We start from the raw sequence: 26,419 nt of genomic DNA on the forward strand, positions 1-26,419 counted from the left end.
AGGCTAAAATACTCTACCCTGCAATGTACCACAAACACGGGAGGCCTGACCCTACCTAACCTTAAAGTGTGTCACAGAGCCTTTCAGCTACAGGAGTGTGGATGGACCCCTCATCTACAGTCTCATGGAGAGAAATAGAGCAAAACCTCACTGGAAGTCTAAGACTGCAAGACCTTGCCTTTGTAGGTGTGTGTCCAAAAAAATTTATGCTGGCCCATGGCCCTATTATCACCAACACATTGACCAACATTAAACAGGTGGAGGAGCAACTACGCTACACCAATAAGTGCCATTTGAATACCCCAATATGGCACAATGCACACTTACTGTCCGGTAACAAACCCTTTGCTTGTAAGCAGTGGAGTGGCAGAGGTATTTATACTTTAGAGTAGCTATTCAATGAGAAAGGTATGTTGAGCTTTGAAGACCTGAGAGCTAGTTTTGAGGTCCCCAGGACATCCTTCTACTTTTATCTGCGCTTAAGATCAGCCCTAAAATGTTATGGAGTGCCATGGGGAAACAGTCTTGAGGCGCACCCAGTCATTAAATGGTTTGGTAATTTTCCTGTGAGAGGATTAGTGTCCAAAATCTATGCTAAACTGATGCAAATATCCAAAGGAGAACTCCCAATAGCAAAGAAATGGGAACAAGAGCTGTGCCCTGAAGGGAACACAATTAATTGGGAGACAGTTTGGGACAACATTTTCCACTGCTCCAAGAACCCAAATCACCAGTATATTCACTTCGACTTATGCCATAGGACATATTGGACTCCTCAGAAGAGATACGTCTCGAAAGCCATTCCCACTCCCTATTGTACATTCTGTCAACCTGAACAAACTGGAACTTTCCTACATATGGTATGAGAGTGTGAACAGGTGCATGAGTTCTGGCATAAAACAACATCAATACTATCTGATGTGATAGGATATTTAATTCCTACTGACCCAATTGTTTTGTTACTTAATGATAGGGTTGGGTACCTTTCGCATCTGAACCAATATCGTTACCGGTGTTCAGTCTCGGTATTCAACGGTACTTTTTTCGGTACTTTACTCTTACTGAAACTGTAACGCCTGGTTGTAACAACTACAAAATGTAATGACAGTTAAAAAAAAACTCACTTCTCAGTTTAAACATTTTATTTAAACACAAAACAAACACCCTCCCCACCCTATATGAACATTTTATCCCCCTCCTAAAAATATAAAAATATGAGCATATGAACTCAGTCAAGCTCAAACATAGATCAAACTACTGCTACTACGACTAAGTAGTTCTCGTGCAATTCTTTTTAAGAAAGACTAGCATGTCAACTCTTTCAGGTAAGAGCCGCGCCCGCTCATCACTGTGTCCCCAGCTGTTGAGAACATCCGCTCTGAGGGGGTGGAAGAAGCCTGAACACAAAGATATTTGTTTGCAAGCTCGCGCTGCTGTGCAGTCCAGCTGAACAGTTAGCTTTCTGTAAATAATATGTCATCTCATTATTACTTTCAAGGTCGGCACAATAAATTCAGCCATTTTGCTCGCTAAAACAAATCGGCTGACTGAGGAGTGTGCCCCCGCCACAGCCTCACTGACTCCCGGGGCTCAGACTGGTCTGCTCCGTGGGTCTGCGGGGCTAACAGGGAGCTACACTGGTCACCTGGCTGCATCCAGGGGCAGCAGCTAGCTAACGGGAGCTAAGTGACCTGCCCAGCGTTAGCAGCGTTAGATGTTTTCGTGTCACATCCTACCTCCAGCCTTTAGTTGAGAGAGGTTATTTCGGAATAAACCTGAATGCCTCACAGGCTAATTCACATCCAGAATCAGCGGCAGCTAACAATAATAATAACAGGGATGATATTAACGTCTGGCCGGCCTGTGAGCTCTCCAAGCAGCATGTGAGGAGAAAAACACGGCGGGATTCTGCGGGATGTCAAAGTTGGCAAACAAACAAACAAGCAAAGTACTGCAATTTGGCACCGTTTGATTTTACGTGAACCAATACTCGGTAATACCGTCATGATTTGGTCGGTAACGGTAAAGGTACAGGGTTTGGTACCCAACCCTACTTAATGATGACTCTAAATTACACCTGCTTGAGAGACAGAGGAAGATTTGGCTAGCTGGCTCAACTGCAACCAAGAAAATGATAGTTCAACGCTGCCCCCCCCCCCCCTCCACTCGCATTGTATAAAACAGTGGTTGGCGTATTTTCTGGACATAGTTATGCTTGAGCTCTCCACAGCAAGGATTAACAAAGCCAAACCATCAACTATCAGCCTATGGGAAAGCGCAGCAGCACAAATAACAGACCTAATGACCTCAGCGCCACAAGAACTAGAGGAGAGCGACTAGGCAAGGTGTGATTTCTGTTTGTTTGTTTCTTTTGTTTTCCCCGAGATCGCAGAGCGTGGGGGGTGGGAGAGGGTTTTTGTTCTTGTTCAATTTGTGTTCATCTGTTCTATGCACCACTTGACATTACCTGACACGCATTGTGGAATTTGTTCTGTATGATAACTGGTGCTAAAAAAATAACAAAACCTACCATACACTAGAAGACGCTGAAAAGACTTTAAAAAGACTAAAGCCTGACACCATCTCACATCTAAAGACTATCTGTCATAATACAGTATGTAAAGACTAGAGATCTTGCAGGGTCACTCTTTGCAAGACTACAACTAGATTTGTTAGAACTTTAACCAAGCTGGTAACTTGAGGGAAAGTTTGCCAATTTTCTGTTTTGCCGTACATGCGGATGAACGGCACCAGTACCCGGAGGTCCACGTTTACCCGCCGGTAAAACTCTGCTGGATGACTCGCTTTAGAAGGGCAACTCTTCCCCTATAGCGTTTAGCTTAGCGCGGCGCCATAGCAACCATAAACAACACTGGCTCTACCCAGCTGCTTCCTGTTTGGTGCTAGAGGGAGAGCATCCATTGGTTGCGGACAATGTTCACGTGATTTAACTTCACCACCAAGACTTAAAATATACGATAATATCAAACACGTTTAATTTTTTCGGAACGTCAAGACGGGAAAAAGACTGACTCAGACTGAGTTTTATGAACACCTTACACCAAACCATTGAGACGACGGGAGTGCGCCCCAACTCTAACAAGACTCATGATTTCATTCCGATATTGGACATTTGTCTGCGACAGTGGAATCGCTTGAAAAGTCGTTCAGCATAACACTCATTTGATGTTTTCTTAGCATTGCTACTATTCATAAAGTCACAACCAATATAAAATATTAGCATGAATAACACTAACTGGCTGCAGATCTTCTTCAATCATAAGATGTCATGTTGTATGACACTGACAGCTCATTCACATCAAACATAACTGTTATTGCAGTAATTATTGTAAATCTATTCTTGGTAAGAATATTTCCATTTAAATTCTACTTACTTCTCTTCTAAATTAACTGTGGCACAGTACAGTGTGAAATTTATTCCAGATTTATGACATACAAGAAATGACCACAAAAACAAGGTTTTCAGGTAAAAGAAGACAGATGTTAACCTATTATCTTTGGAGAACTCGGAAAACAAAATTAAACGACCACAGTTGGGACTGCGTTAAATGTAGTGTACCTGAGGTTCTTCTCCACCTCCCTGCTCTCATTGCGGTCCCCCTGGTTCAGAAGCCTCAGGATGCTCTTCTCAAAAGACTCAGTACACTGATCCTTAGGAAGCTGCAAGAAAAAACAAACAATGGTGACAATCATTCCACACTATAACAGACAGATGCAAAGAAACAGGGAATATTCTTCACACAAAATCTGTCTCAAAGTCTCTCCGTCTGTATTATTTGGTCTTAAGGCAGTAATAAAGCCAAATGGGGGGTGCCTGGGTAGCTCACCTGGTAGAGCGTATGCCCCATATACAGAGGCTCAGTCCTCGCCGCAGTCAATTCCTGCATTAATTAATTTTCCCCTCTCTCTCCCCTTTCATGTCATATCAAATAAAGACCTAAAATGCAAAAAATAATCTTAAAAATAAATATATATATTCTGAGATATCTCTCTCTCTCTCTCTCTCTCTCTCTCTCTCTCTCTCTCTCTCAAAAGTTTGGGGTCACTTAGAAATTTCCATTCCACTCCATTACAGACAGAATACCAGCTGTTTTTTTAATCAGGGCAGCAGTTTTCAGATTACATTATGTGCTTACATAATTGCAAAAGGGTTCTCGACTGTTGTAGAAAGAAGTGGCTGATCTTTAATGCAATATCTGCATTGCCCATTATCAGCAACCATTCATCCAGTGTTCCAAAGGCACATGCTGTTTACTAATCTGATATCATTTTTAAAAGGCTAACTAAGAAAACATTGGAGAGTAATCTGCAAACTGCTGCCCTGGTTAAAAAAAAACCTGACCCCAAACTTTTGACCGGTATATCGCCAAATGGGCTTTTTTCCAGCATACAGCAGACATTTTGCCTTGGAAAAGCACAGGTGTTGTGTTCTATAAAAAGGCATAAAACAGGTTCACATTCTGACATTGCTATGATACTGCCCATGGCACTAATACACTCGTCCTAGGGCTGGGCAATATATCAATATTATTTCGATATCGCGATTTGAGACTAGATATCGCCTTAGATTTTGGATATCATAATATGGCTTACGTGTCTTTTCCTGGTGTTAAGACTAAATTACAGTAAAGTGATGTCATTTTAGAGCTGGGTAATATATATCGACATCGTGATATGAGACTAGATATCGTCTTAGATTTTGGATATCATAATATCGTAATATGGCATAAATGTTGTCTTTTCCAGGTTTTAAAGGCTGCATTACAGTAAAGTGATGTCATGTTCTGAACTTACCAGACTGTTGTAACTGTTCTATTATTTCCCTTTACCCACCTAGTCATTATATCCACATTACTGATGATTATTTATCTAAAATCTCATTGTGTAAATATTTTGTGAAAGCACCAATAGTCAACACTACAATTAACACATCACCATTTGTTTACAAATCTTATGTAAGATTAAATTCAAAAGGAAATACAAACTGAATAATCGTGACATCTCGCCAACACAAAGTGTTGTAAACACTCCCATGTTGACAAATGGCAGTTGATTTGAATTGTGGAGTTTTTTTTTTGTCTGTAGCCCAACAGGTAAATTAGATCTCCACCCTAACATTAGTGGAAGTGTTGAAATATGAAAGCATCAAAATGTCATTCTAGATGTGTGAGATGAGAGTGTTCCTTGTCCCCCGTTTGTTCAGAGCCATTAAATTGTAAGCAAGGGTTTTCTAACAGGAAGTTATTGTAAACAAATATTGTGATTGGGTCTACAGTAAAATTATTTTCTAGACTTGTTGGCATGCAGTCACATTATTTGCTTTGGTCATTTTCATAAATGAAGATGCGGCTTTGTAACTATGGAGCCCCCAGAGTGTTCATGTACCAAATAAATAATAAACTGTGAAATAATCACATAAATAAATTGTGTAAAATATACAGTATAAATGAAACAATATTTTTTGAAATAATTTAAGAAATTATTAATACTCAACTCATTACTGTGAAATACTATTTCATTATTCATTTTAATAATAATATAAGCCCACATTCTGACCTAGCTAGTTAGCTGGATAGGTAGGAGCATGTTAAACTTATGGTGTTTTTCCACTACATGGTGCCTGCCCGACTCACCTCGACTCTACTCAGTTTTCCAATATGAAAAGAAGTCCCTGGTACCTGCTAACAGGTACTTTTTGAAGTATCACCTCCGTCCAGGTTCCAAGCGAGCTGAGGCGATACCAAAAGGTGACGTGAAAACCTGCAGACCACCGATTGGTCGGAGAGAATCGTCACTAACCACTGCGTCATCATTGCTAGCGACAGACGGGGGTGTCCTGAACAAACCCGCCATTTTTAAATCGTTTAGCCAGCCAGGTGGGGTTTTTTTGCTGCCTTTTGAAACAAAAGTGTCTTCAGGCAAACAGCCACATGTGGAGAATCAAAAACAACACACCTTCCACGTTCTGTGTGTGTGTGTCGCGTTAGGTTGCGATACTAAATCTGCAATGGAAAATGGAGGACGGGGCACCGCGGTCGAGCCGAGTCGAGCTGGTACTAGCAGCGGGTGAGCGCCATAAGCCAGGTTAAAAGAGTTTCAGTTTCTGTGTTTCGGTACTGTGTGTATTTACAGCAGCAGCCGTGAGTTGGTTTGTTTGACGTTTCAGCAGGTTTTTCAGTTGTCTCGCTCATGTGCATGTCGGAACAGGTATAATTCTATTACAATCAATCCAGCTGTCTACACAGGCCACGTGATTGGCTCGCGTTTTACTTGTGTAAACGTCATGTGAAGCATATTTTTACGCTTCATGCCTATTCAGTTTTTCCAGTGTACGCTTGTGACTACAGTGATTGTGTGTTGGGCTCTGAGTGAAAGGTAAAATGAAGGTAAAAGTTAAAGACATTATGAAATAATATGTGGCGTTATGAAAAGTGACATCAAATAAAACTTGACGTGAAATAAAAGAAAAGAAAAATGTAACTGACTGATTGTAAAATTACTTTTGAAAAAGGACATGCTGACATTATGTTTATATAAAATAAAATGTATATCCAATGAAACTCTTATGGAAATGAACATACCGTATTATTTAAAACAATGCTTTAAAAAAATTACTTTATCATAATGCGTGGAGTTTCAATAATTTCTTTAATTTTTCCCCAATAAAAGTTTATTTATATATTTGACACAATGTATTTTTTTTTTATTAATTTAATGTTTAACACTTTGGAACTGCAAATGTAACACAACAGCACCATCAATCTTGAATTATTATTTTTTTTTTTTAAAAGATAACTGTTTTGGCATTTTAGGCCTTCATTTATATACAGGTGCTGGTCATATAATTAGAATATCATGAAAAAGTTGATTTATTTCAGTAATTCCATTCAAAAAGTGAAACTTGTATAATGTATACATTCATTCCACACAGACTGATATATTTCAAGTATTTATTTCTTTTACTTTTGATGATTATAACTGACAGCTGATGAAAACCCCAAATTCAGTATCTCTGAAATTTTGAATATTACTTATGACCAATACAAAAAAAGGATTTTTAGAAATGTTGGCCAACTGAAAAGTATGAACATGAAAAGTATGAGCATGTACAGCACTCAGTACTTAGTTGGGGCTCCTTTTGCCTGAATTACTGCAGCAATGCGGCGTGGCATGGAGTCCATCAGTCTGTGGCGCTGCTCAGGTGTTATGAGAGCCCAGGTTGCTCTGATAGTGGCCTTCAGCTCTTCTGCATTGTTGGGTCTGGAGCATCGCATCATCCTCTTCACAATACCCCATAGATTTTATATGGGGTTAAGGTCAGGCGAGTTTGCTGGCCAATTAAGAACAGGGATACCATGGTCCTTAAACCAGGTACTGGTAGCTTTGGCACTGTGTGCAGGTGCCAAGTCCTGTTGGAAAATGAAATCTGCATCTCCATAAAGTTGGTCAGCAACAGGAAGCATGAAGTGCTCTAAACTTCCTGGTAGACGGCTGCGTTGACCCTGGACCTCAGAAAACACAGTGGACCAACACCAGCAGATGACATGGCACCCCAAACCATCACTGACTGTGGAAACGTGGATTCTGTGCCTCTCCTCTCTTCCTCCAGACTCTGGGACCTTGATTTCCAAAGGAAATGCAAAATGTACTTTCATCAGAGAACATAACTTTGGACCCCTCAGCAGCAGTCCAGTCCTTTTTGTCTTTAGCCCAGGCGAGACGCTTCTGACGCTGTGTCTTGTTCAGGAGTGGCTTGACACAAGGAATGCGACAGCTGAAACCCATGTCTTGCATACGTCTGTGCGTGGTGGTTCTTGAAGCACTGACTCCAGCTGCAGTCCACTCTTTGTGAATCTCCCCCACATTTTTTAATGGGTTTTGTTTCACAATCCTCTCCAGGGTGCGGTTATCCCTACTGCTTGTACACTTTTTTCTACCACATCTTTTCCTTCCCTTCACCTCTCTATTAATGTGCTTGGACACAGAGCTCTGTGAACAGCCAGCCTCTTTAGCAATGACCTTTTGTGTCTTGCCCTGCTTGTGCAAGGTGTCAATGGCCGTCTTTTGGACAGCTGTCAAGTCAGCAGTCTTCCCCATGATTGTGTAGCCTCCAGAACTAGACTGAGAGACCATTTAAAGGCCTTTGCAGGTGTTTTGAGTTAATCAGCTGATTAGAGTGTGGCACCAGGTGTCTTCAATATTCAACCTTTTCACAATATTCTAATTTTCTGAGATACTGAATTTGGGGTTTTCATTAGTTGTCAGTTATAATCATCAAAATTAAAAGAAATAAAAACTTGAAATATATCAGTCTGTGTGGAATGAATGTATACATTATACAAGTATCACTTTTTGAATGGAATTACTGAAATAAATCAACTTTTTCATGATATTCTAATTATATGACCAGCACCTGTACTGTAGGACAGCCGAATACATGAAAGGGGAGAGAGGGGGAATGACATGCAGCAAAGGGCCGCAGGGTGGAGTCGAACCTGCATCGAGGAGTAAACCTCTATATATGGGCGCCTGCTCTACCAGGTGAGCTACCCAGGAGCCCATGAAGCCAGAGTGTAAGTCCTAGTTAGAGTGGTAAAGTTGATATGAAAGGAACTGTGTTTTTTCTTCTGTGTGACTGGTTACATTTATGTCATTGCACTGGATAAGTGAAACGTGACAATAAAAAAGTGGGTACCTTAAGAAGGAAATTCTCCAGTTCCAGATGGGTTTTGGTCACAGTACTAGAAGAAGAGTCTGACCATTTCACCTGAAACACAGCAGAGGACATTCTCTATCACTGCACAGACTGAAATGAGAAATCTGACAGCAGCAACGCCAAAAAGGAAATGGGGTTATGCTAGAACTGCATGGTACAATGTCGTAAAAGTAAACACGCATACACCCAAGTACACACCCAAATAGAGGTGTGACATGGACGATGCTGCATCGATAATCGACCGGCCATAATCGATTATTTCTGTTTACAATTTAATGTAGACCCAACGGCCTTTCTGTTTACAGATTCTGTTATGTTTTGCACATTCAGGAAGTGCCATGTGCTCAGTGCTGTAGTTTTATGTATCCAATTTATTTAGCATTAGAGCACTGCAGAATGTTTGGTTTTTGAAGCTTGAAAACCTATGAATTAAATATCCTATATGGCTTTAATAGAAAAATGTATTTGACGCATTGTGATGCATCGAGATATCAAATCGCTGACATGATAATCGTAATCAAATTGAATCGGGAGATCAGTGAAGATTCACACCTCTACACCCAACACAACACACAAGATTACACCATATTGATTTAGGGGATCTATTTTTGGGGTTCAAGGACAGGCATGGAAGACAACTGACATTCAACTTACACAACACCAAAATGACTCAACTAAAACAAAGCCTATGAGAAACGAAAAAAGTAAGAGCAGGTCAAAGTCTACACAAACATGCATCCCTTCTAATCTCTCTCTATAATCATGTAGATAGGGCATTAGTTATTCCCATTCAGAAGCCACATATGCTTAAGTTATGTAATGGTTGAGACGTTAAAACTTTTCATATTTATTAATAGGCATGTGTAATTTCATCCTAAAGCATAATTTATATACGATATCCATCTATAGATATGAATACTTTCTATTCTGGTCTTCATACGAAATACATGCTATTACACAGAATCTTATTTATTTTGTATCACAAACATACTATCCCTATGACTCAGTCAATATGCAACTGTGGGGATGCATAACTGTCTTTACACCAGATGAATTTATAAAGACTATCATAAGTGAGATGATGCAGGCTGTATTTATAGCAAAGCTATGCTCATTTAGGCTTTAGTAAGCACACCGTATCTTATCAAACTGAATTGGTTTTGGCCCTTTTAATGTGGGACTTTAATATATGGTATATGGAATTTGTTACAGTATTAGACTTAGACTAAAGACCATGTAGCGCAATTACATAGGAATCCATGAATATTGGGTCAAGAGTGTCTGGGCGATATGGACAAATCACATCTCTGTATTTATTTCATCTGACAATTCTTATTGTTGGACCCTGTTGTGAGTGAGGCGGGCAGACTAAGCGAGAGAGTGGTGTTACGCGGAGTGTGTGAGAGAGATGCACTGGCACGGTTTTACGGAAGAAACGGGTCATGTAACGCAACATCAAACTATATCAATATGAAAGGAAAATATGTCTTTATACCAGCCAGCCCTAGTTGGCAGACACTGATCAGTGTTCCCAGTAAAACAGCACATTACTGAGTAACTAGATGAAGAATAAAGAGATAAAAATATCAATATGTTTGAGTTGCAATCCCAACTGGGAACATATGGGTAACATATAGACATGAGGCAAAAGTGTAGCTTTTACAGTGCCTACCGGGAACCGGGAATGTTTGGTGTTCCACTTGAATTCAAGATTCATTTATTTGTCATGGTTCCTCGTGTAATTACATACAGTACATAAAGAAAATGAAAAGACTGTTCTCCATCAGCCACTTGCAGTGCAACAGGAAGAGACACCAATCACACAGACGTGCGTAAGAATACATACATAGACTCAAATAATAACATAAGACATTTAGTTGGTGATCAGTATTGGTCCCAAAATGTCTGACCTGAACATCTCTATAGTAATGTGAACAGCAGAAAACAACATTTTAAAGCCATCCATGTACTTAATGGGCACACAAAGACCACATAGGCATTAACTCCCTCCCAGTAGTACCAGCAGCCTAATTTGGCTGCTATAATCTTTCATAAACAGTAGTCATATCTATAGATACTAGATATCATATATCAATCAGTGTTTCCCACAGGTTGAGAATTTACTTGTGGTGGTGGATGGCGCAGGATGTGACGGCACAGCGTGTGATGGCTGGGTTCAGTAATAAACTAGTCAAAGGTTTTATGAACTGTTTATTGAAAAGAATGACTGCATAACATTGATAGATCATTTAGAAAGAAATAACTATTTACATATTAAACAAGAACAGACTAAAAGATGTTACAGATACAGATTAAGTGTAGCCTTTGTGTTGTGCTTAGTCAATTAAATCAGCTTGGTTTGTCAAATGTTAATGGTTCAGCAGATTGACAACCTTAAAACTATACTATGATCCATACAGAAAGTTACTAATCTCAACACTGTCTCCTCCTAACTCCTGTTAAATCATATAAGACTATCTAAAGTTAATTCTTGTTCATTTTGTTGGTTAGATCATTGTTCATTTTTTGAAGTGTTTTTATCCGTGTTTTGAGGATCCTAAACATGCTGTTCTGTACTATACCTGTCTGTGTTGCAGTCATTAAGATCTCATCTGAACAGATTTCTGTCATTCAAACAACTCTGAGCTGTAGTTTAAAACTTCGACAGCCAACAGTTAATGAACATGGGCACGGAGAACAGGAACTGAAGGCTCGGTTAGCAACGATAAGCTCCGGTTAGCTCCCGTCAGCTCCCGTTACCTCCATTATAACGATATGGAGCGGAGCAGACTGCAGCAGAGAGGGGTAACAACCAGACTCAGATAAATGACGTTCGGGGAGCTTTCACAGCCGAGTGGCCGCGGCGTTTCTACGGTTGTCCTACCTGGGCAGGGTGCCCAAGTAGAACCTATGTATGGGAAACACTGTTAATTATGCTTTATGATGAAATGTAACATGCCTATTAAGCTCATGGGTGCAGTATGAATACATGTGTTACTATATGTGCGTGTCTTTGTGTGTTAATTGGTGGTTTGGTCCAGTATAAACAGATGGAGAGTCAGAGGCTCACTGTTGTGAGTGCTGTTGGCTTGACTGACGAAGCTCAGTCAAGCCAACAGGACAGTCTCCTCGCCATCTGTTTTGCTGATTTTCCATTCTGTAATTCAGCACTAAATACTCCTATTTGTTAATGTGAATCTCTGTTTGGAAAACATTAATTTATTGAAGGTATAAGCATTAGCAATGATAAGCAGCCTCACTGTGACTGACTATGGAATTTGAGTTTGGGATTAGCATAGTGCAATGGTCAACTGGGGCATTTGCCCCAGATTTGCCCACTACAGCTAACCCACAGACTCACACTTGTGCCTGTAACAATATGGACACATGTAGAACCTGCAGTTTGGAAAGTCCATGATGCAATTTGATCCGATAGTGAGAGGATGTTGTTTAGTATATAAGCAATCATCACTTGCTCTGTTTAGATGGTAAAAATGGACCAATACCACCAATTTTATAATAAGGGCAGGAGCAGGTATGAAAATGTCCATCTGTTTGTTGTAAAGAAGGGTCTTTACGTATATAGTTGACCAGTGTGTCTGAACACTAAAAGAGACCATGTGGAAATCCCAATGTCTCCCTCTAGCCACTAATGTGGGTTGTTTGAAAGCAGGTTCTTTCCTGCATAGAGAAAGTTTTGGCGCTCCTCAAAGAGGTTTTTAGCTGGCGCCAAAGGAAAATGACGAGTGCCAAAACGTCTGAGTTTCACCAGCCAGCCTCCCTCCCGTCCACAGCCGGCTGCCGCTGATTTGACTGGATTTGAACGCTCCGCTGTGAAGCTAGCGCTAATGGGATCTCCTCTGTCCCCGGGGGACCGGCGGTGCAGCAAGAAGCCGCTGCTGACAGGTCTGTCCGCTCGGCGGGCTGCGCTGCTGCCTCTCAGTATTGAATTGAGACAGTTGCATAACCTGTGAAAACGTCTCGTATTCGCGTTAAGTAGTTGTCCAATCCCGTGTTTTGGTACAGTTGGTTTTAACACCTGGTGCGAACCATACAGGAGTACGCATTGCCTCCATGAACAAGCTGCAGAGGCGGCGGCCGTCTCTCAGTTAAACTGTATTTCACACTATGATGGTTCAATTAGCACTTAATCCGCGGTTCACATGCATGCCGAACAGTAGGGGCGGTCCGTTACACTACTGTATATTCAACATCACTAACAATTTATTGATCAAAATAGAAAACATTACACTTCATAACGTTTTGTATTCATAACACTATTGTATTATTGTACAAATTAGCTACAACAGTAATAGCAGTTACCCTATGTAATTTACTCCTACATTTTTCAACTTAGGAGCAAAATGTGTAGCCTGGCTCCGCCCTCCTACGCACTTCCGCTCAATTCTTAGTTCCCTTCAGTACTCCGTCTGGGTTTGCGGTATATTCTTGGGTTTTCTCCTGTCAAATATTTGGCGGTCCAATCAGCGGGACAGAGGGAGTGGCTGAGAACGATGACGTTGAGGACGTGCACTAGAAAGATGCGAGCGAAGCCATTCGGTCCGTTGTGGCAGCAATGCTGCCGAATATCCAGAAGTTAAAGCCTGACCAAGAACAATCTTTGCCGAGTTGTGTTGGTGGCCATGATGTTGTGGCCCTCCTCCCCACGGGGTTCGGGAAAAGTCAGATTTTCCAGCTCGCTCCGTTAGTGGTGAAGGAGTTGGCTAACGCTAGCGATGCTAATGCTAAACATTAGCAAACAACAGTTGTTGTCGGTCTCCCCTCTTGTTGCACATGCGCATGACATACGTCACGACCAAACGTTAGCGATTGGTTATGGCAGATCCAGAGTGGCTCTGGGCAGATCCAATAGTTTTAAACTTCAACAGAGTACCCGCCTTCAAGGAAGTTAACACTTGTCAATGGAGAGAGGCCAGACTCTCTGGACAAATGAAATGGACCAGAGTCTGGTAGGACCAGGCTACAAAATGTGCTCCTTGGGAAAAAAGTTACCGTTATGCCCTGTCCATACTAATCAAATGAACTGGACTTTGTGGTCAAGTGTAGTCGAATGCAAAAGCCCCCTTACTGCATTATATTCAGACACACAGAAGCAGAGCTGTGTGTGTGTGTGTGTGTGTGTGTGTGTGTGTGTAGTGTTGTTACCTACCTCAAAGTTGTATTCCTTGTCTATCCTGGTCCGAGAGATGCCCCTGAGCACAATTCCCTCTATATGCACTGCTGCAACAACAGAGAGCAGTAATAAACTATTATGACTCAGTCTCTCCGACAAGATTAACAAAACAAGAGTAATGTAGCTATTAGGACTTAGGAAATATCAACTTCACAAACACAACAAGCCTATACCAATTAGAGTTGTCATAGCACTTACTAGGAATCAATTAATTGTGTGTCCAGACAATTTATCAATTAAAAGATTATTAAGGAAACACTTAAATTGGAGGGGGCTCTGTTGTATATGTCGCTGTGGCAACTGTCAACATAAAAAAGCATAAAAATCATTGAAGGGCCAAGTAAATGAGTAAGAACAAAACAAAACATAAAAATGTAATGTAAAAACAAATAGCTATAGTAACACAACAGGCTTTATGGATGAAACATGTTAGTTTGGCAGGCATCTTTCCCCTGCACAGTGTTTATTCTAAGACTGCTTTGGTGGAGTCAATCGAATAAAGACTGAAGAAATCCCCAAATCAAAATGCTCTACGGTTCCCTGTTGTACCTGCAGCAAATTAATGGTTATTATAATCACCTTCTCTTTGTGTTGCCCAGCGGCTGGAGCGGCGGCTCTGGCAAGGAGAATGGGAGGCTGTACATTCCCCCAAATCCAGTGCTGGGGAAGGCAGGTAATCTGTCTCCTGACCCGTCAGCTCCTGAAGACCAACAATACACTAAGTAAGGTACTGGCTCACACTGGTTCGTTACAATTTTGACCTTCAATTACAGGGTGAATATAATGCATTTCATTTCATTTTCATACTTATCTGACCATGAAACACACTGATAGAATGCACCATCCCTTTATGTTTTGCAGAATCATACCCGCAGTAACCAAGATATCATGTTTAAATTGAATTATTTGACGTTTTAATAGTCTATATCCTTGACGTTCCACTTCCGGGATTGCTCCGTTGCCGCCGGATGTCCCCTTCCTCTGTCTCTGTGTTGGGGTTCTAACCTCTGGTGGATTCCTGAGGACTATGGTGAACTGCTCCTCAGATCTCTGCAGGGTAAATCCAGACAGCTAGCTAGACTATCTGTCCAATGAGTTTTCTGTTGCACGACTAAAACTACTTTTGAACGTACACATGTTCCACCAAAACAAGTTCCTTCCCGAGACTATTTTACAGAGGGACCGTGGCTCCGTCCGGAGCTTAGCACCGCCCATGACGATTGTGATTGGTTTAAAGAAATACCAATAAACCAGAGCACGCTTTTCTCCCATCCAGGAATGCTGTGTGGACTAGGCAGACCCTCCTCCGCAGAGCTGTGGAGGAGGGTCTGGCAACAAACCCCTGTTTGGTAAGTCAAAAGCGAAGTGCTAATGCTTGAGCACAGTGCATCCACATTAGGAGTGGTTTGTTTTGTTGTCTGACAACAACTGAGCTACAGCAGTTGTGGTGTACGATTAGAAGGGATGAAACTAACATTATGAAACACAAAGAAACACCAGGAACCACGGTTAGTTATCAACCATGCTCCATGTCACTGTCCCTCTCTCATTCCATTTCATTTATCTGTTTATTTGACAGGGACAGTGCTCATTTATCAACAGCAAAGTAACTGTAAATGAGCCAGAGTCGGCGCAGCAGGCTAATTTTCATCGGTCGTCCCTGGCCAGCTTGAAATAGTAACCTAAAAAAAATGAAATTTAATGAAATGACTTAATACAGTCAGCATGTAAAAGCAACATACACAGACCCTCCCTCTGTCTTTTACCACATTTGACAGCGCCACAGTACAGAGACAGTACAGCACTCTAAAAATGGCATGTGTGATTTTATTAAGAGCAGTGCATCTTCACCAGGCCAGGCCCTGACTCCCAGTGATGTCAACCTCCTGGATTTATTTAGAACAGAGACCGCCTTGCAGAGTGTTGGACCAACTGGATTAGGCCTGCACAATATTGAAAAAAATTGCGATATATTTTTTTCCCTGGGTATATATTGTGATATGAAAAAAAGGACATAAATAGCCCTATTTAGAAATACTAAATCATTCTCAACTACTGTGGTGATGTTGTAGGGGAGTGCATCTACAAAGAAAATAAAAATGAAAAAGGAAATGTTTTTATGTGAACCAGTCTTTGTTGAACTTTAATGCTTTACAAAAACCAAAGCAAGTAAGGCTGTGATTACTCTTCTGAAGAGATTTAGGAGAGGGAAATTAGGAAGAAATACACTGGTTGACTGACATGACACCATTGTATTCATATAATATCAATCCAGGCTAAAGTGAATATTAATAATGTATGTTGCTTCCTCTAAATGTCAGGTTGTGGTCGACTAGCGGGGCCTGCTTTGGTTGTTTGATAAACTGATTAAAATAGATCATGATTGGTTTGCTGTGCATGCAGAGCCTGCATGTCACACTCTTCAACAAACTGTATCCAAGAGCACTTAGACCAGTGTAAATGACGTTATATCAGAAACAGACTGCTGTTGTAGATTAGTGTTACGTTTCCAGCGTTGCAGCTCCGAACCATGACGTTAGTTGGGACAGACGCCTTGTTTCTTCAGGCTAACTATGTTAGCTTTAGCCTGGCTGGTAGCAGCTTTCTGCGGTGAAAAATGGTCGGGAGATGTCGTGATTACGTTGCATTAATCAGGTGGTTTAGTTTGTCTTTGCGGCGAACATAAAACACTGACTACTGTAGCTTCACTACCCATGGACAAGCATGTGCATTCTACACACGGGAGAGCCTCACTTCCCATAACACCCCCCCCCCCCTCCCATCCGACTAACGTTACGTCACATGACCACCTGTCTTAAAGGGGAAGGGTCGGCCGGTAACAATCATGAAAAAGGAGAACGGTGAAAGTTTACTTTTTTTTTATCAAGCAGCAAAGAAGTTGTAGCGTCAACATCGCAACGTCCTGCGATGTGACTATCGCGCATGCACACATCGCGATGTAGACAATGAAACAAAATACCGTGCAGCCCTAAACTGGATGTCTGTATAAAAAGGTACAAGTACAGTGCCCGTTCAAAACGTGCCTGTTTGGATCGGGCCGATTGCTTGGCCCTTGATGTATGGCTTCTTGTAGCATTCTCCAGAACCAAATTGTTCCCCAAAATTACTTACAGAAGGACCGCAAAGCTCTTAATATGCAACTCCACTGTAGCCTACTAATTGATTGACTGACTTACAGTGTACTTCATCTTCAGAGGATAACATTGTAGGTCCTACTGCAGCATTTACCTGACAATGAACATTGCAGATTCAGAATTTAATTAATAATACATTTTATTTATAATGCCCTTTTCATCAAAAGATCTCAAAGTGCTACATTATTTATATTACAAAATATCACAATGAAAATGTGGAGTAATCAGACATTTGCCTCATGGACTAATGGCAGTGTGCCGTCCATACGGCCCGGTTATGAGAGCCAATCAGCAAAAAGCTGCGTTAATCAACCACCAGAACAGGACCGAGTACAGAGACGGACTCACAGAGACGGAATGTGAGCGTGTGTCTGTCCGCAGAGAGAGAGAGAGAGAGAGAGAGAGAGAGAGAGAGAGAGAGAGAGAGAGAGAGAGAGAGAGAGAGAGAGAGAGAGAGAGAGGGGCGCAAGAAAAGGTGGAAGGCAATGGAAATAATAATGTTCAACTACGTTTTAGTGTTGTCTTTTTCATCAACGATATTGCATGTTGATATCGCCACAGCGTTTAATGACAGCGGTCTGGTCTCATGTTCATTTCCATGCAGGCTTAGTGGCTCGTCGGTTAAAGTTGAAGCCTGGATTTGAGTTGCGGGTTTTTTTGCCGACGGGAATGTTATTAGTGTTATAAGTTAGCAGCACACTTAACACAACCGGACCCAGGGTGAGTCTGATGAAGACTGTTGTGAACCGGAGTCAACGCCGGTAAACCTCCCCCTGTACAACGCGAGTCATCAGCCTGCTGCGTGTGCCGTCTTTTGGTTACGGATAAACTTTGGTACGCTTCACAATATGCGATACGGCAGAGCCTATTTTATTCATTCTATGGACAGATCATGCAAACTGTAGCAGCTTGCACCGTTTCCCCTCACAGAAATACACTGTGGTCAAGCTTGCTGTCACTCGCATCTCCATGGTCTATCCAGCTGCTGCTAAAGTTGGAGACAGACACCGGCGGAGCACAGCGAAGTCTCGGTGAACAGACGTAGTAACGCCGCCGGCGAAACAATGTCTGTTATTTAAATTAAATGAGTTGCCTTGACCATGGAGATGTGAGAAATATGCAGTACTCCAGAACACAGGACAGTCTTCCTGTATTTACTTTGCTGCTACCGCCCCAGACACCTCTGACCAATAATCAGAGTGAAGCTTCTTGCGTGGGGAAACCATGGGGAAAACGCTCTAAGTTTACAAACGCATCAACTGATTCGGATCAGAGCAAACAAACTGTAGGTGTAAAAAAGGCCTTTAGGAGTATTTTCACACCAGAGCAGTTTGGTCCGTCCGTTTTGAGTAAACATCACTGTCTCTGTTGCTGCTACAGGAAAGTTTGAAAAACGAAAATGACACTGAGCTTTAACTGCCCAGGAGTTTGTGTAACAGCTAGTCTATATCCACGACGTTCCACTTTCGGGATTGTTCAGGTGCCCCCGGAAATTCCGAGGATGTCTTTCATTTCGGCCGGATGTCCGTTACCTTCCTCTTTCTTTGTGTTGGCATTTTAAACTCTGGTGGATTCCTGAGGACTATGGTTAACTGCTCCTCAGATCTCTGCAGACAGCTAGCTAGACTATCTGTCCAATCTGAGTTTTCTGTTGCACGTCTAAAACTACTTTTGAACGTATACATGTTCCACCAAAACAAGTTGCTTTCAGAGGCTATTTTGCAGAGGCGTCGTGGCACCTAGCACCGCCCAAGACCATTGTGATTGGTTTAAAGAAATGCCAATAATCCAGAGCACGTTTTTCTCCCATCCAGGAATGCTGTGTGGACTAGCCAGACCCTCCTCCGCAGAGCTGTGGAGGAGGGTCTGGCAATGCAAGGCTATGTAACAGCTGACTGTTTTCTGTAACAAGCTCCAGCACAAAGCACAATCGCCTGTCTCTTTACTTTCTCTCTTTCGCCGTGAAATGAAATCGGAAATGTCGACGGAAAACAATAATTGTGAAATATAGAGTAAATATAAAAGTCCATTTGTGCTAAATTTGGGGGATTAAAGAACACAAAAGGACGTCACACCAATGGGCCGTTTAAGTGACACTCCCACTGACGCACAACCCTGAAGCGAATCGCCTGATCGCTTGATCTGGTTTGAACAGGAGCTAAGGCAGGAAGACACCCACACAAGTTGAAATTCGTTTTCAGCGGTTGACCCTAAAGGGTGAGGGGGTTTTCATTCGCTGGTAGGAAGCTCTGACACTTGAGAGTCTGCTGCAGAACAGCTTTGCATTCCTAACATGACTTCAGATTAGGTAAGTGATTTTTCCATTTATGTGTGTACATACTAGGGCTGTCAAAATGAACGCGGTAACGACTTCACGCAAATTCCTTTTCACGCCTCTATTTGTTTTTGACACGCGATTTGTAATATAGGAGGTATGATTGGAATTATGTTTGCTTGATTGGCAGGTGTCTCCCACTCAACTCGGTTGCCACTTGGTCTGCCCACCCAGGCTTCATCCTCCTTGGCAAAAATTTGGATTTTCTGGCTTCAGTAACTGACGAGCATGCTGCAGGCACTAAACCCAGACTCCCGGGGCCTGTTACACAAACAATGTTTACAGAGTTATCTGGAGCTGGAAAGCTGAAACATGGACTGGCTTGGAAAGTGTTGGGAGTTTAGTTATGAAATTCAGTTCATATTTTACAGTAAGCTATCATGTTAAAAAGTTTGCTTCCTAAAATTAGGAAGCAAACTAACAAAGAGGCTAACCCCATGCTTGTCTAAAATCTATGTTGTTGTTTTTTTTTGGTTTTTTTTTTACCCTACAGGTTTATACATTCAACCATATGCTCCAATTGTCAAACAGGTGCAAAATGTTCTTCCAATATACCAACATGGTCCACATCTGTCTGGATTTGCAGGCTGTTGAGTAATTAGACAATACTGCCAGAACAATTCATGGATGTAACGTTAGATTTAATAGGGGCACCGCTTAAAATCCAGTAAGCTTGTTAATGAGTTTCCCTGTACTGAGCATTTAGAAATATGACGGTAGTCAGTATAGATCCACAGCACCAACAAATGAGACAGTTTGTCATGGAACCAAAGCAACAAGTCATATAAATATCCCAAACATTTGAACATTTCTCGTGCAACTGGTTGAAACCACCTAGCTACCGAACTTTAGCTGCTGGCAGATTAGCAACTAGCTAGCTTAACGTGTTAGCTAACGTTAACTCGGTTAACGTTAGCTAGCTGTCCTGCCATGGATGACAGCTCATGATAGGGAAATTAAGTTTCCTGCTAGTAACGTTACACACTTGGCCAATGTAACGTTACGTATTATTGTCTTATTACCTATAACGTAACATGTATATTTTAATTGACTTGTAACTTTAGCCAGCTAACGTTATGTTACAGGCATGAACTCCCTCCTAAAGAACACACGTTGAAGTTGAGCAAGTTTTGAGCTAGCTTAATATTTAATGGAACTAAGGTTGGTTTATTGCTCATTACCGTTATCTGGGCGTTTATTCTAAGCTGACTTTGACGTCTCTCCTCCTTTATGGCAAGTTCTATTTTGTCAAGCTGCCCCCGGACCATCTCCCGTTGGTGGAAATGGAAAGCTGGGTGGAGAGAGGCCATGGCAAAAAGCAGCGACAACTGCTCCAGAGGTCCTGCCGCTGTTTCGTCAGTGGAGAAGCCGCAGGTCTGCTCAGACCGGCCGTACACATTGTCAGGGCATGGTGGATGAAACGAGTGGTGGTGAGGGTCCATGAATGGAGGAAGGGTGTAATCATATTTTTTGTAGAACAAGGCCGGATCTACATGGCTCAGTATCCGAAAGAGTATTCCAGCACATTCCCTGCTTTCAGACCCGAGGAGGGACAGGCAGACCAGGAGTTTGGACCTAACCACTGGATCAATGACGTCCGTTAAAACTCCCAAATCACTCGGACTATTTGCCCGAAACTCAAAGTCTCTTAAAACATGGTAATCTTTCCTAGCAAGATCCTCCAAGTAAGATCCTAAAAAGCGGAGCTCCAGTGGCTGGCACATATGTAACAGCCCGCACATGAACTCAATTCGCTTAGCGGGGTTTAGATGTAGGCCAAACCACTCGAAAACAGTCTCCTTGTCCAGCTGGGATGGATACACACTAGGTGTGGGCGAGTCAGCCAGTCCGCCGAACACTGAAGAAGGAGGTACCACCCGGGGAATATGTTGGTGCTCCGACTGATCCAATGCACCGTCCTCGGCCGTTTCATCGCCTCCTTCCTCGCCCGTTTTCATCGGTAGCTTCATTTTCAGCATTATCAGCGCTGCGAGAGAGGCTTCAAAGTGTAAATAACGGACAAATATACATTGCTGACAACGTCCACCGTTTCGTAATGCTGAAAAGAGAGATGGACTGTCAGTCGTTTTACAGTGTTTTACTATATTAGCTAGCTAGCTAATCATCTGACGAGACGATACTACTGTAGCTTTTTTTCCCTACGTTACATTCTTCTTCTACGCCGCTGCTTCTTTTTCCTTCTTCTTCTTCTCCTGGTTTTATTGCGCATTGCTTATAGGTGCATACCGCCACCTACTGTTCTGGATTACTTTCTATTATTAGGTAAATCAAGGAATAATTAAAGGATTAAATAATAATAATTACAAAAATCCAAAACAAACAAACAAATCAAAACAAAAACAAAACGAAAAAAAACTCCCTATATTCTTTAATATATATATATATATATATATATATATATATATATATATATATATATTAGGGCTGTCAATCGATAAAAAAAAATAATCTAATTAATTACATACTCTGTGATTAATTAATCGAAATTAATTGTATACATAATTAACGGTGCCTGAATGGATACTTTTTAAGAAAGTAAAAAAAGAAAAGAAAAAAAAGGGTACTAAACAACAGTTGGTGACATTAAAGAACGGCTTGTTTATTGCTAAGGCCATATGGTCAAAATTAAATGTATAATAATAATGTATAACAATAACTTATTTCACTAGTAAATTGCTGTTGAACGACAAAAACAAACACCAGATGGTAAAGGACATTTACAATAACTTCAAATGCACCACGAGGCTGTAGTTTACCAGTGTCATTGAACGCACCGTCTGTGTTGTTTCTCCGGCGGCAGCTGCAGATTGTTACATCCCGGTGCTGAATCCTCTACAGTAAAACACAGTCACACTTTACACCGTTTAGTGTTAGCTGTCAGCATTGTAACCGTGTTTAATCCAGCTACTAGCTAACGGTAGGCTAACGTTAGCTGCTGTTGAGTATAGTGTTAACTAGCTAGCGGTAGGCTAACGTTAGCTGCTGTTGAGTATAATGTTAACTAGCGTCATGTGCAGCGGGGTTTGTGTTTCAGAGCATCAGAGAGAAGAGCAGACATATCAGTGGCACCAGATTTCGGTAGCCAGGGTTGGCAGGAAGAATATTTTTATAAGTAAATGTTCCAATTAATGATCCAGGCAGAACATTCTCGTCTCCCTCCTTCATTTTACAGTCGAATGGGGCTAGAACGGCTCAGGGTCAAACCTCAATATGGAATGGATTAATCTGCGTTATTTTTCCTCAGATTAATTAATCGAAATTAACGCGTTATTTTGACAGCCCTAATATATATATATATATTCTATTCTATAACTCCCTATATTCTATGATATATTAACACGGACTAACACGGATATGACGCAACTGTGGCCGTACACCGCTGCAATAGATAATTTCCATCTGGAATTACAAATAAAAATTGTATTCTCACTAGTTAAAATGCTAATTAAAGTTAATTAATTAATTAAAGAACTCCACAATAACATTTTTACAAGTAGAAATTATGTTTCAAGATATGTACAACTTTGATTGAACTGGTCAAAACTAAATGAAATATCTAAAAATTGTTTTAAAATTTTAATTGGCAGTTTAAATATTTAATAGCTAGACTAGATATGTATTGCAGATATCCATAATTCAACTTTTAATAATTCAGATATCCACAATGACATTCTTCCTATCTACAATTGTCATTTCAGATATCCACAACATCGTTCCTACTAGTACAAATGCATCCATGAGTATGGGGCTTTTTATTTCAATTCTTACTAGGAAGAACTCCCATTTTAGATATCTATAATACAGTTGTTATAAGTCAAAACTCTAATGACAGATATCCAAAATGAAACAAACATTCCAGATATCTACTTGTAATTTTGACTATCCAAAATACATTCTGACTAGTAAAAATGTCATTATGGATACATACAACTGCAATGTTCCTAATACAATTGTGGATATCTATAATAGTAATGCGAACCCATCCAGAATGTAATTTTATATATCTGAAACAGTAACTGACGCAGTGTTTGACGTTAAGCAAAAAGATAATAATGAGAATGCCAAAATGGTTCACTTTAGTTTTAACAGTTGTATTGTAGATATCTAAAATGGGAGTTCTGCCAAATAATAATTCTATTGCAGATATCTGGAATGTTCATTCTGGATAGGAAGCATGGCGTTGTGGATATCTGAAATGTTCTTTTTGAATAGGAAGAGTTGAATTATGGATAGCTGCAATAAATATCCAATCTAGCTATTAAATGTTAAAATGGCTTGCCATAGAGTATGGTCTGTGGAGGGTCTGAGCGCTGAGCTGTGCACCTCCGAGATCTTGTAACAACGTGTTGGAGTGATTGGCTACAGAAGAGAAGAAGTCCGATCTTGGAGCCCTTCTGATCGCTGCTCTGACCGCTTTGACCGCATTCAGTATGAATTACATGCATGAATGAATGAATGAATGAATTCCAGCGACAATGCCAGCCGTCCGCCCCAACCACGCTGAATGCAAGAAGCATGAAACCCATTTTAGGCAATGGGTCTGTAATTACCAAAGGGGTAAGCCTCTCTCCACAACGCGTAGCTCCTATCGCGCCATTTTGATGCTACCTAGCTCTCACCCGCTGTTAGCATCCCATTGACTGCCATTCATTTTGACGTCACTTTGACAGCCAATAACTTTACATCTGAAGCGTTTAAAGACTCTATTTGTCCGTTGTTTATTTCTAAAGGAACACGACAATGTATAAAAGGCTCCATTACCTTGTACCTCACGTTATGGCTCCGTAGCAGACGTTTTTATAAAAATAGGCTAACGATTGTGACATACTGTCTCATAGTAGAGGAATTACCGTATAGTACAGGAGAAGCTCTCAGGCAGTTTTCCATTAGCTGTTTAAGTGTAATGACTAATGTTAACTATCATTTTAGTGATCAATAATTAGCCTGTGTCTATGTTATCTCCTTACATATACCTACGCTCTCCGTCTCTGCTAGATTGGGAATGATTGAGATTTCTCTTGGCACAGCTACCAGAAGACTTCCAACTTTCAGACAGGTTGCTCACAGCACATTTACATCGTCTCTTTCAGTTGGAGGCTGCTCAGTAACGCTCAGCTCTCACCGGGAAAGTGCTTCTAATATCCTTCACTGGTCTCCGTCCAGAGCAAAGGGATCTGTTGGTCCATTTCTTTAGCTGTCTATGGTAATTGCCAGCATTATTTGGGTCCAGTATTAGCAGTATTAGCCTTCACCTTTTTTCTTTCGTTTGTGGATATCATCTATTCGCAAAGTTTTTTCAAGGCTGTCCTCCTCCGAAAAGCGACCCCATAAGTTGTTTGTTCAAGCAGCAATTATGACCCATTTTTTTATGTTTATAGTGGTGGCGCCCTCTAGTGGCCGTAGTAATTATGAAGGGAGCAAAGCATTAAGGACATTGTTGGAAAAAGTTGTTGATGTTTCTAAAGTAAAATCATACACATGTGGGGGAGTTTGGGGGATCATGGATAATGTTGTCACGGCCAGTTTTGTCACAGGCCACACCAATGTGCTATTTCATTGTAATTAGAGCATGGGTCATGAATGTTCTGTGTTATCAAGCTATAATATTACAAGAGTTGCACTCAAAACGAAAATCAAACAAAACAGCATTTTAAAACTTTTAATTCTATACTTTATTATGTGACAATGATGATAATAATAATAATAATAATAATAACTGTAGTTTTACAGCACCCTTTATACACAAAATTAAGTTGAAATTGCTTTACAGTTAAAATGAGAACAAGTAAAACAGTAATAATGAATATATATATATATGTATATATATATATATATATATATATATATATATATATATATATATATATATATATATATATATATATATAACAGCAACACCATTATAGGCATTTGCCTTAGTTTTTGGTACAGTTAGAGAAGAGTGTGTAGATCTGAGGGCTCTACCAGGGACATATCTGTGCATTATGTCAACTAAGAAGTCAGGGCTGTTTCACTGACTTTTATTTAGCCAACACTGCCCTCTAGAGGAAAAAGGTGACACTTACAAAGACAAGGACAGCAGAATTGGTCAAATGTGGCTGCTTGGTGCAGCTTTACTTTCTCTGTGTAGACGTGTTGGTCAGTGAAACTGGCCACTGGCGTGTTTGCATAGTCTGGATCTGAATATTTAAACAACTGCTTCCTTTTTCCTGATTACATTTCCTGCAGCTCACCAAAAACACCAGGTCAGATATAAGGAGATAAGAAAAGACAATCAGGGTGCTGAGAGAAATAAATAAACTGTAAACCAAAAGTCATTTATAGGCTGGATGGTCATAGTGGTGATTTATATATATTTATATGATTTTCATTCATTTGAATGATTCCAGCTAACGCTGTATAGCTAAAAACTTAATAGTTTACATTTTCTAACTTAATAGTAGCTTTCTTGAATTCCTTCCAATTTATTTCCTGCATGAAAAGGAGAACACAACACTGTCCTCGCATCCTAAACTGAACTGTATTGACACTCATCCTCACCTTCCTCTTGGAGCTTATCATAGTCCTGTGTGTTGTCCAGCCTGGTGGTTTTTAAATGCAGTGTTATGGTTTTGCTCTCTTTTATTTATTTATTCACAGAGCTCAGACAGGCCTTGTCAACAGCAAAGCCTTAAAGCACAGAGGGAACAGCAACCTTAATCATAAGAGCCTCTGAGAACAACTACACTCTGCTGCTCCAACAGGGGGCAACGGCAGTTCAGAGTTCCTTGTCCTTGTATGACAGACAGTGCCAGTCTCACTAATGGGCAACTTGGTGGAATGTAATGATATAATGAGTACATTTGAGCACATATTTGAGGTACTTGTACTTTACATGAGTAGTTCCATTTTATACTATTTATACTTCTACTTCTCTTCACTTCAAGTTAAGAGGATGCATTGTTATAGATTAAACCACAGTATGGAAAATAGTTCAA

At 40.8% G+C, this 26,419-nt stretch overlaps 1 protein-coding gene across 3 annotated transcripts in view; it reads right to left on the reverse strand.

The window, feature by feature from the left end:
* Positions 1-21,616, reverse strand: part of zcchc2 (zinc finger, CCHC domain containing 2) — a 45,451-nt gene extending 23,835 nt beyond the window's left edge. For 2 of the 3 annotated variants that reach the window (XM_078280996.1, XM_078280994.1), the window contains exons 1-5: positions 20,603-21,616; positions 14,511-14,631; positions 13,908-13,978; positions 8,717-8,788; positions 3,581-3,681 (exon numbers count right to left, since the gene is read on the reverse strand). In XM_078280996.1, the coding sequence (XP_078137122.1) occupies positions 3,581-3,681; positions 8,717-8,788; positions 13,908-13,978; positions 14,511-14,631; positions 20,603-21,400 (1,163 nt within the window). In that variant the 5' untranslated portion in view covers positions 21,401-21,616. The remainder of the gene's footprint in view (positions 1-3,580; positions 3,682-8,716; positions 8,789-13,907; positions 13,979-14,510; positions 14,632-20,602) is intronic. The other variant, XM_078280995.1, reaches the window with a different exon arrangement.
* Positions 21,617-26,419: the final 4,803 nt, after the last annotated feature.

The sequence above is a fragment of the Sander vitreus genome, chromosome 22, assembly GCF_031162955.1.
Source record: "Sander vitreus isolate 19-12246 chromosome 22, sanVit1, whole genome shotgun sequence".
NCBI classification, from domain to species: domain Eukaryota; kingdom Metazoa; phylum Chordata; class Actinopteri; order Perciformes; family Percidae; genus Sander; species Sander vitreus.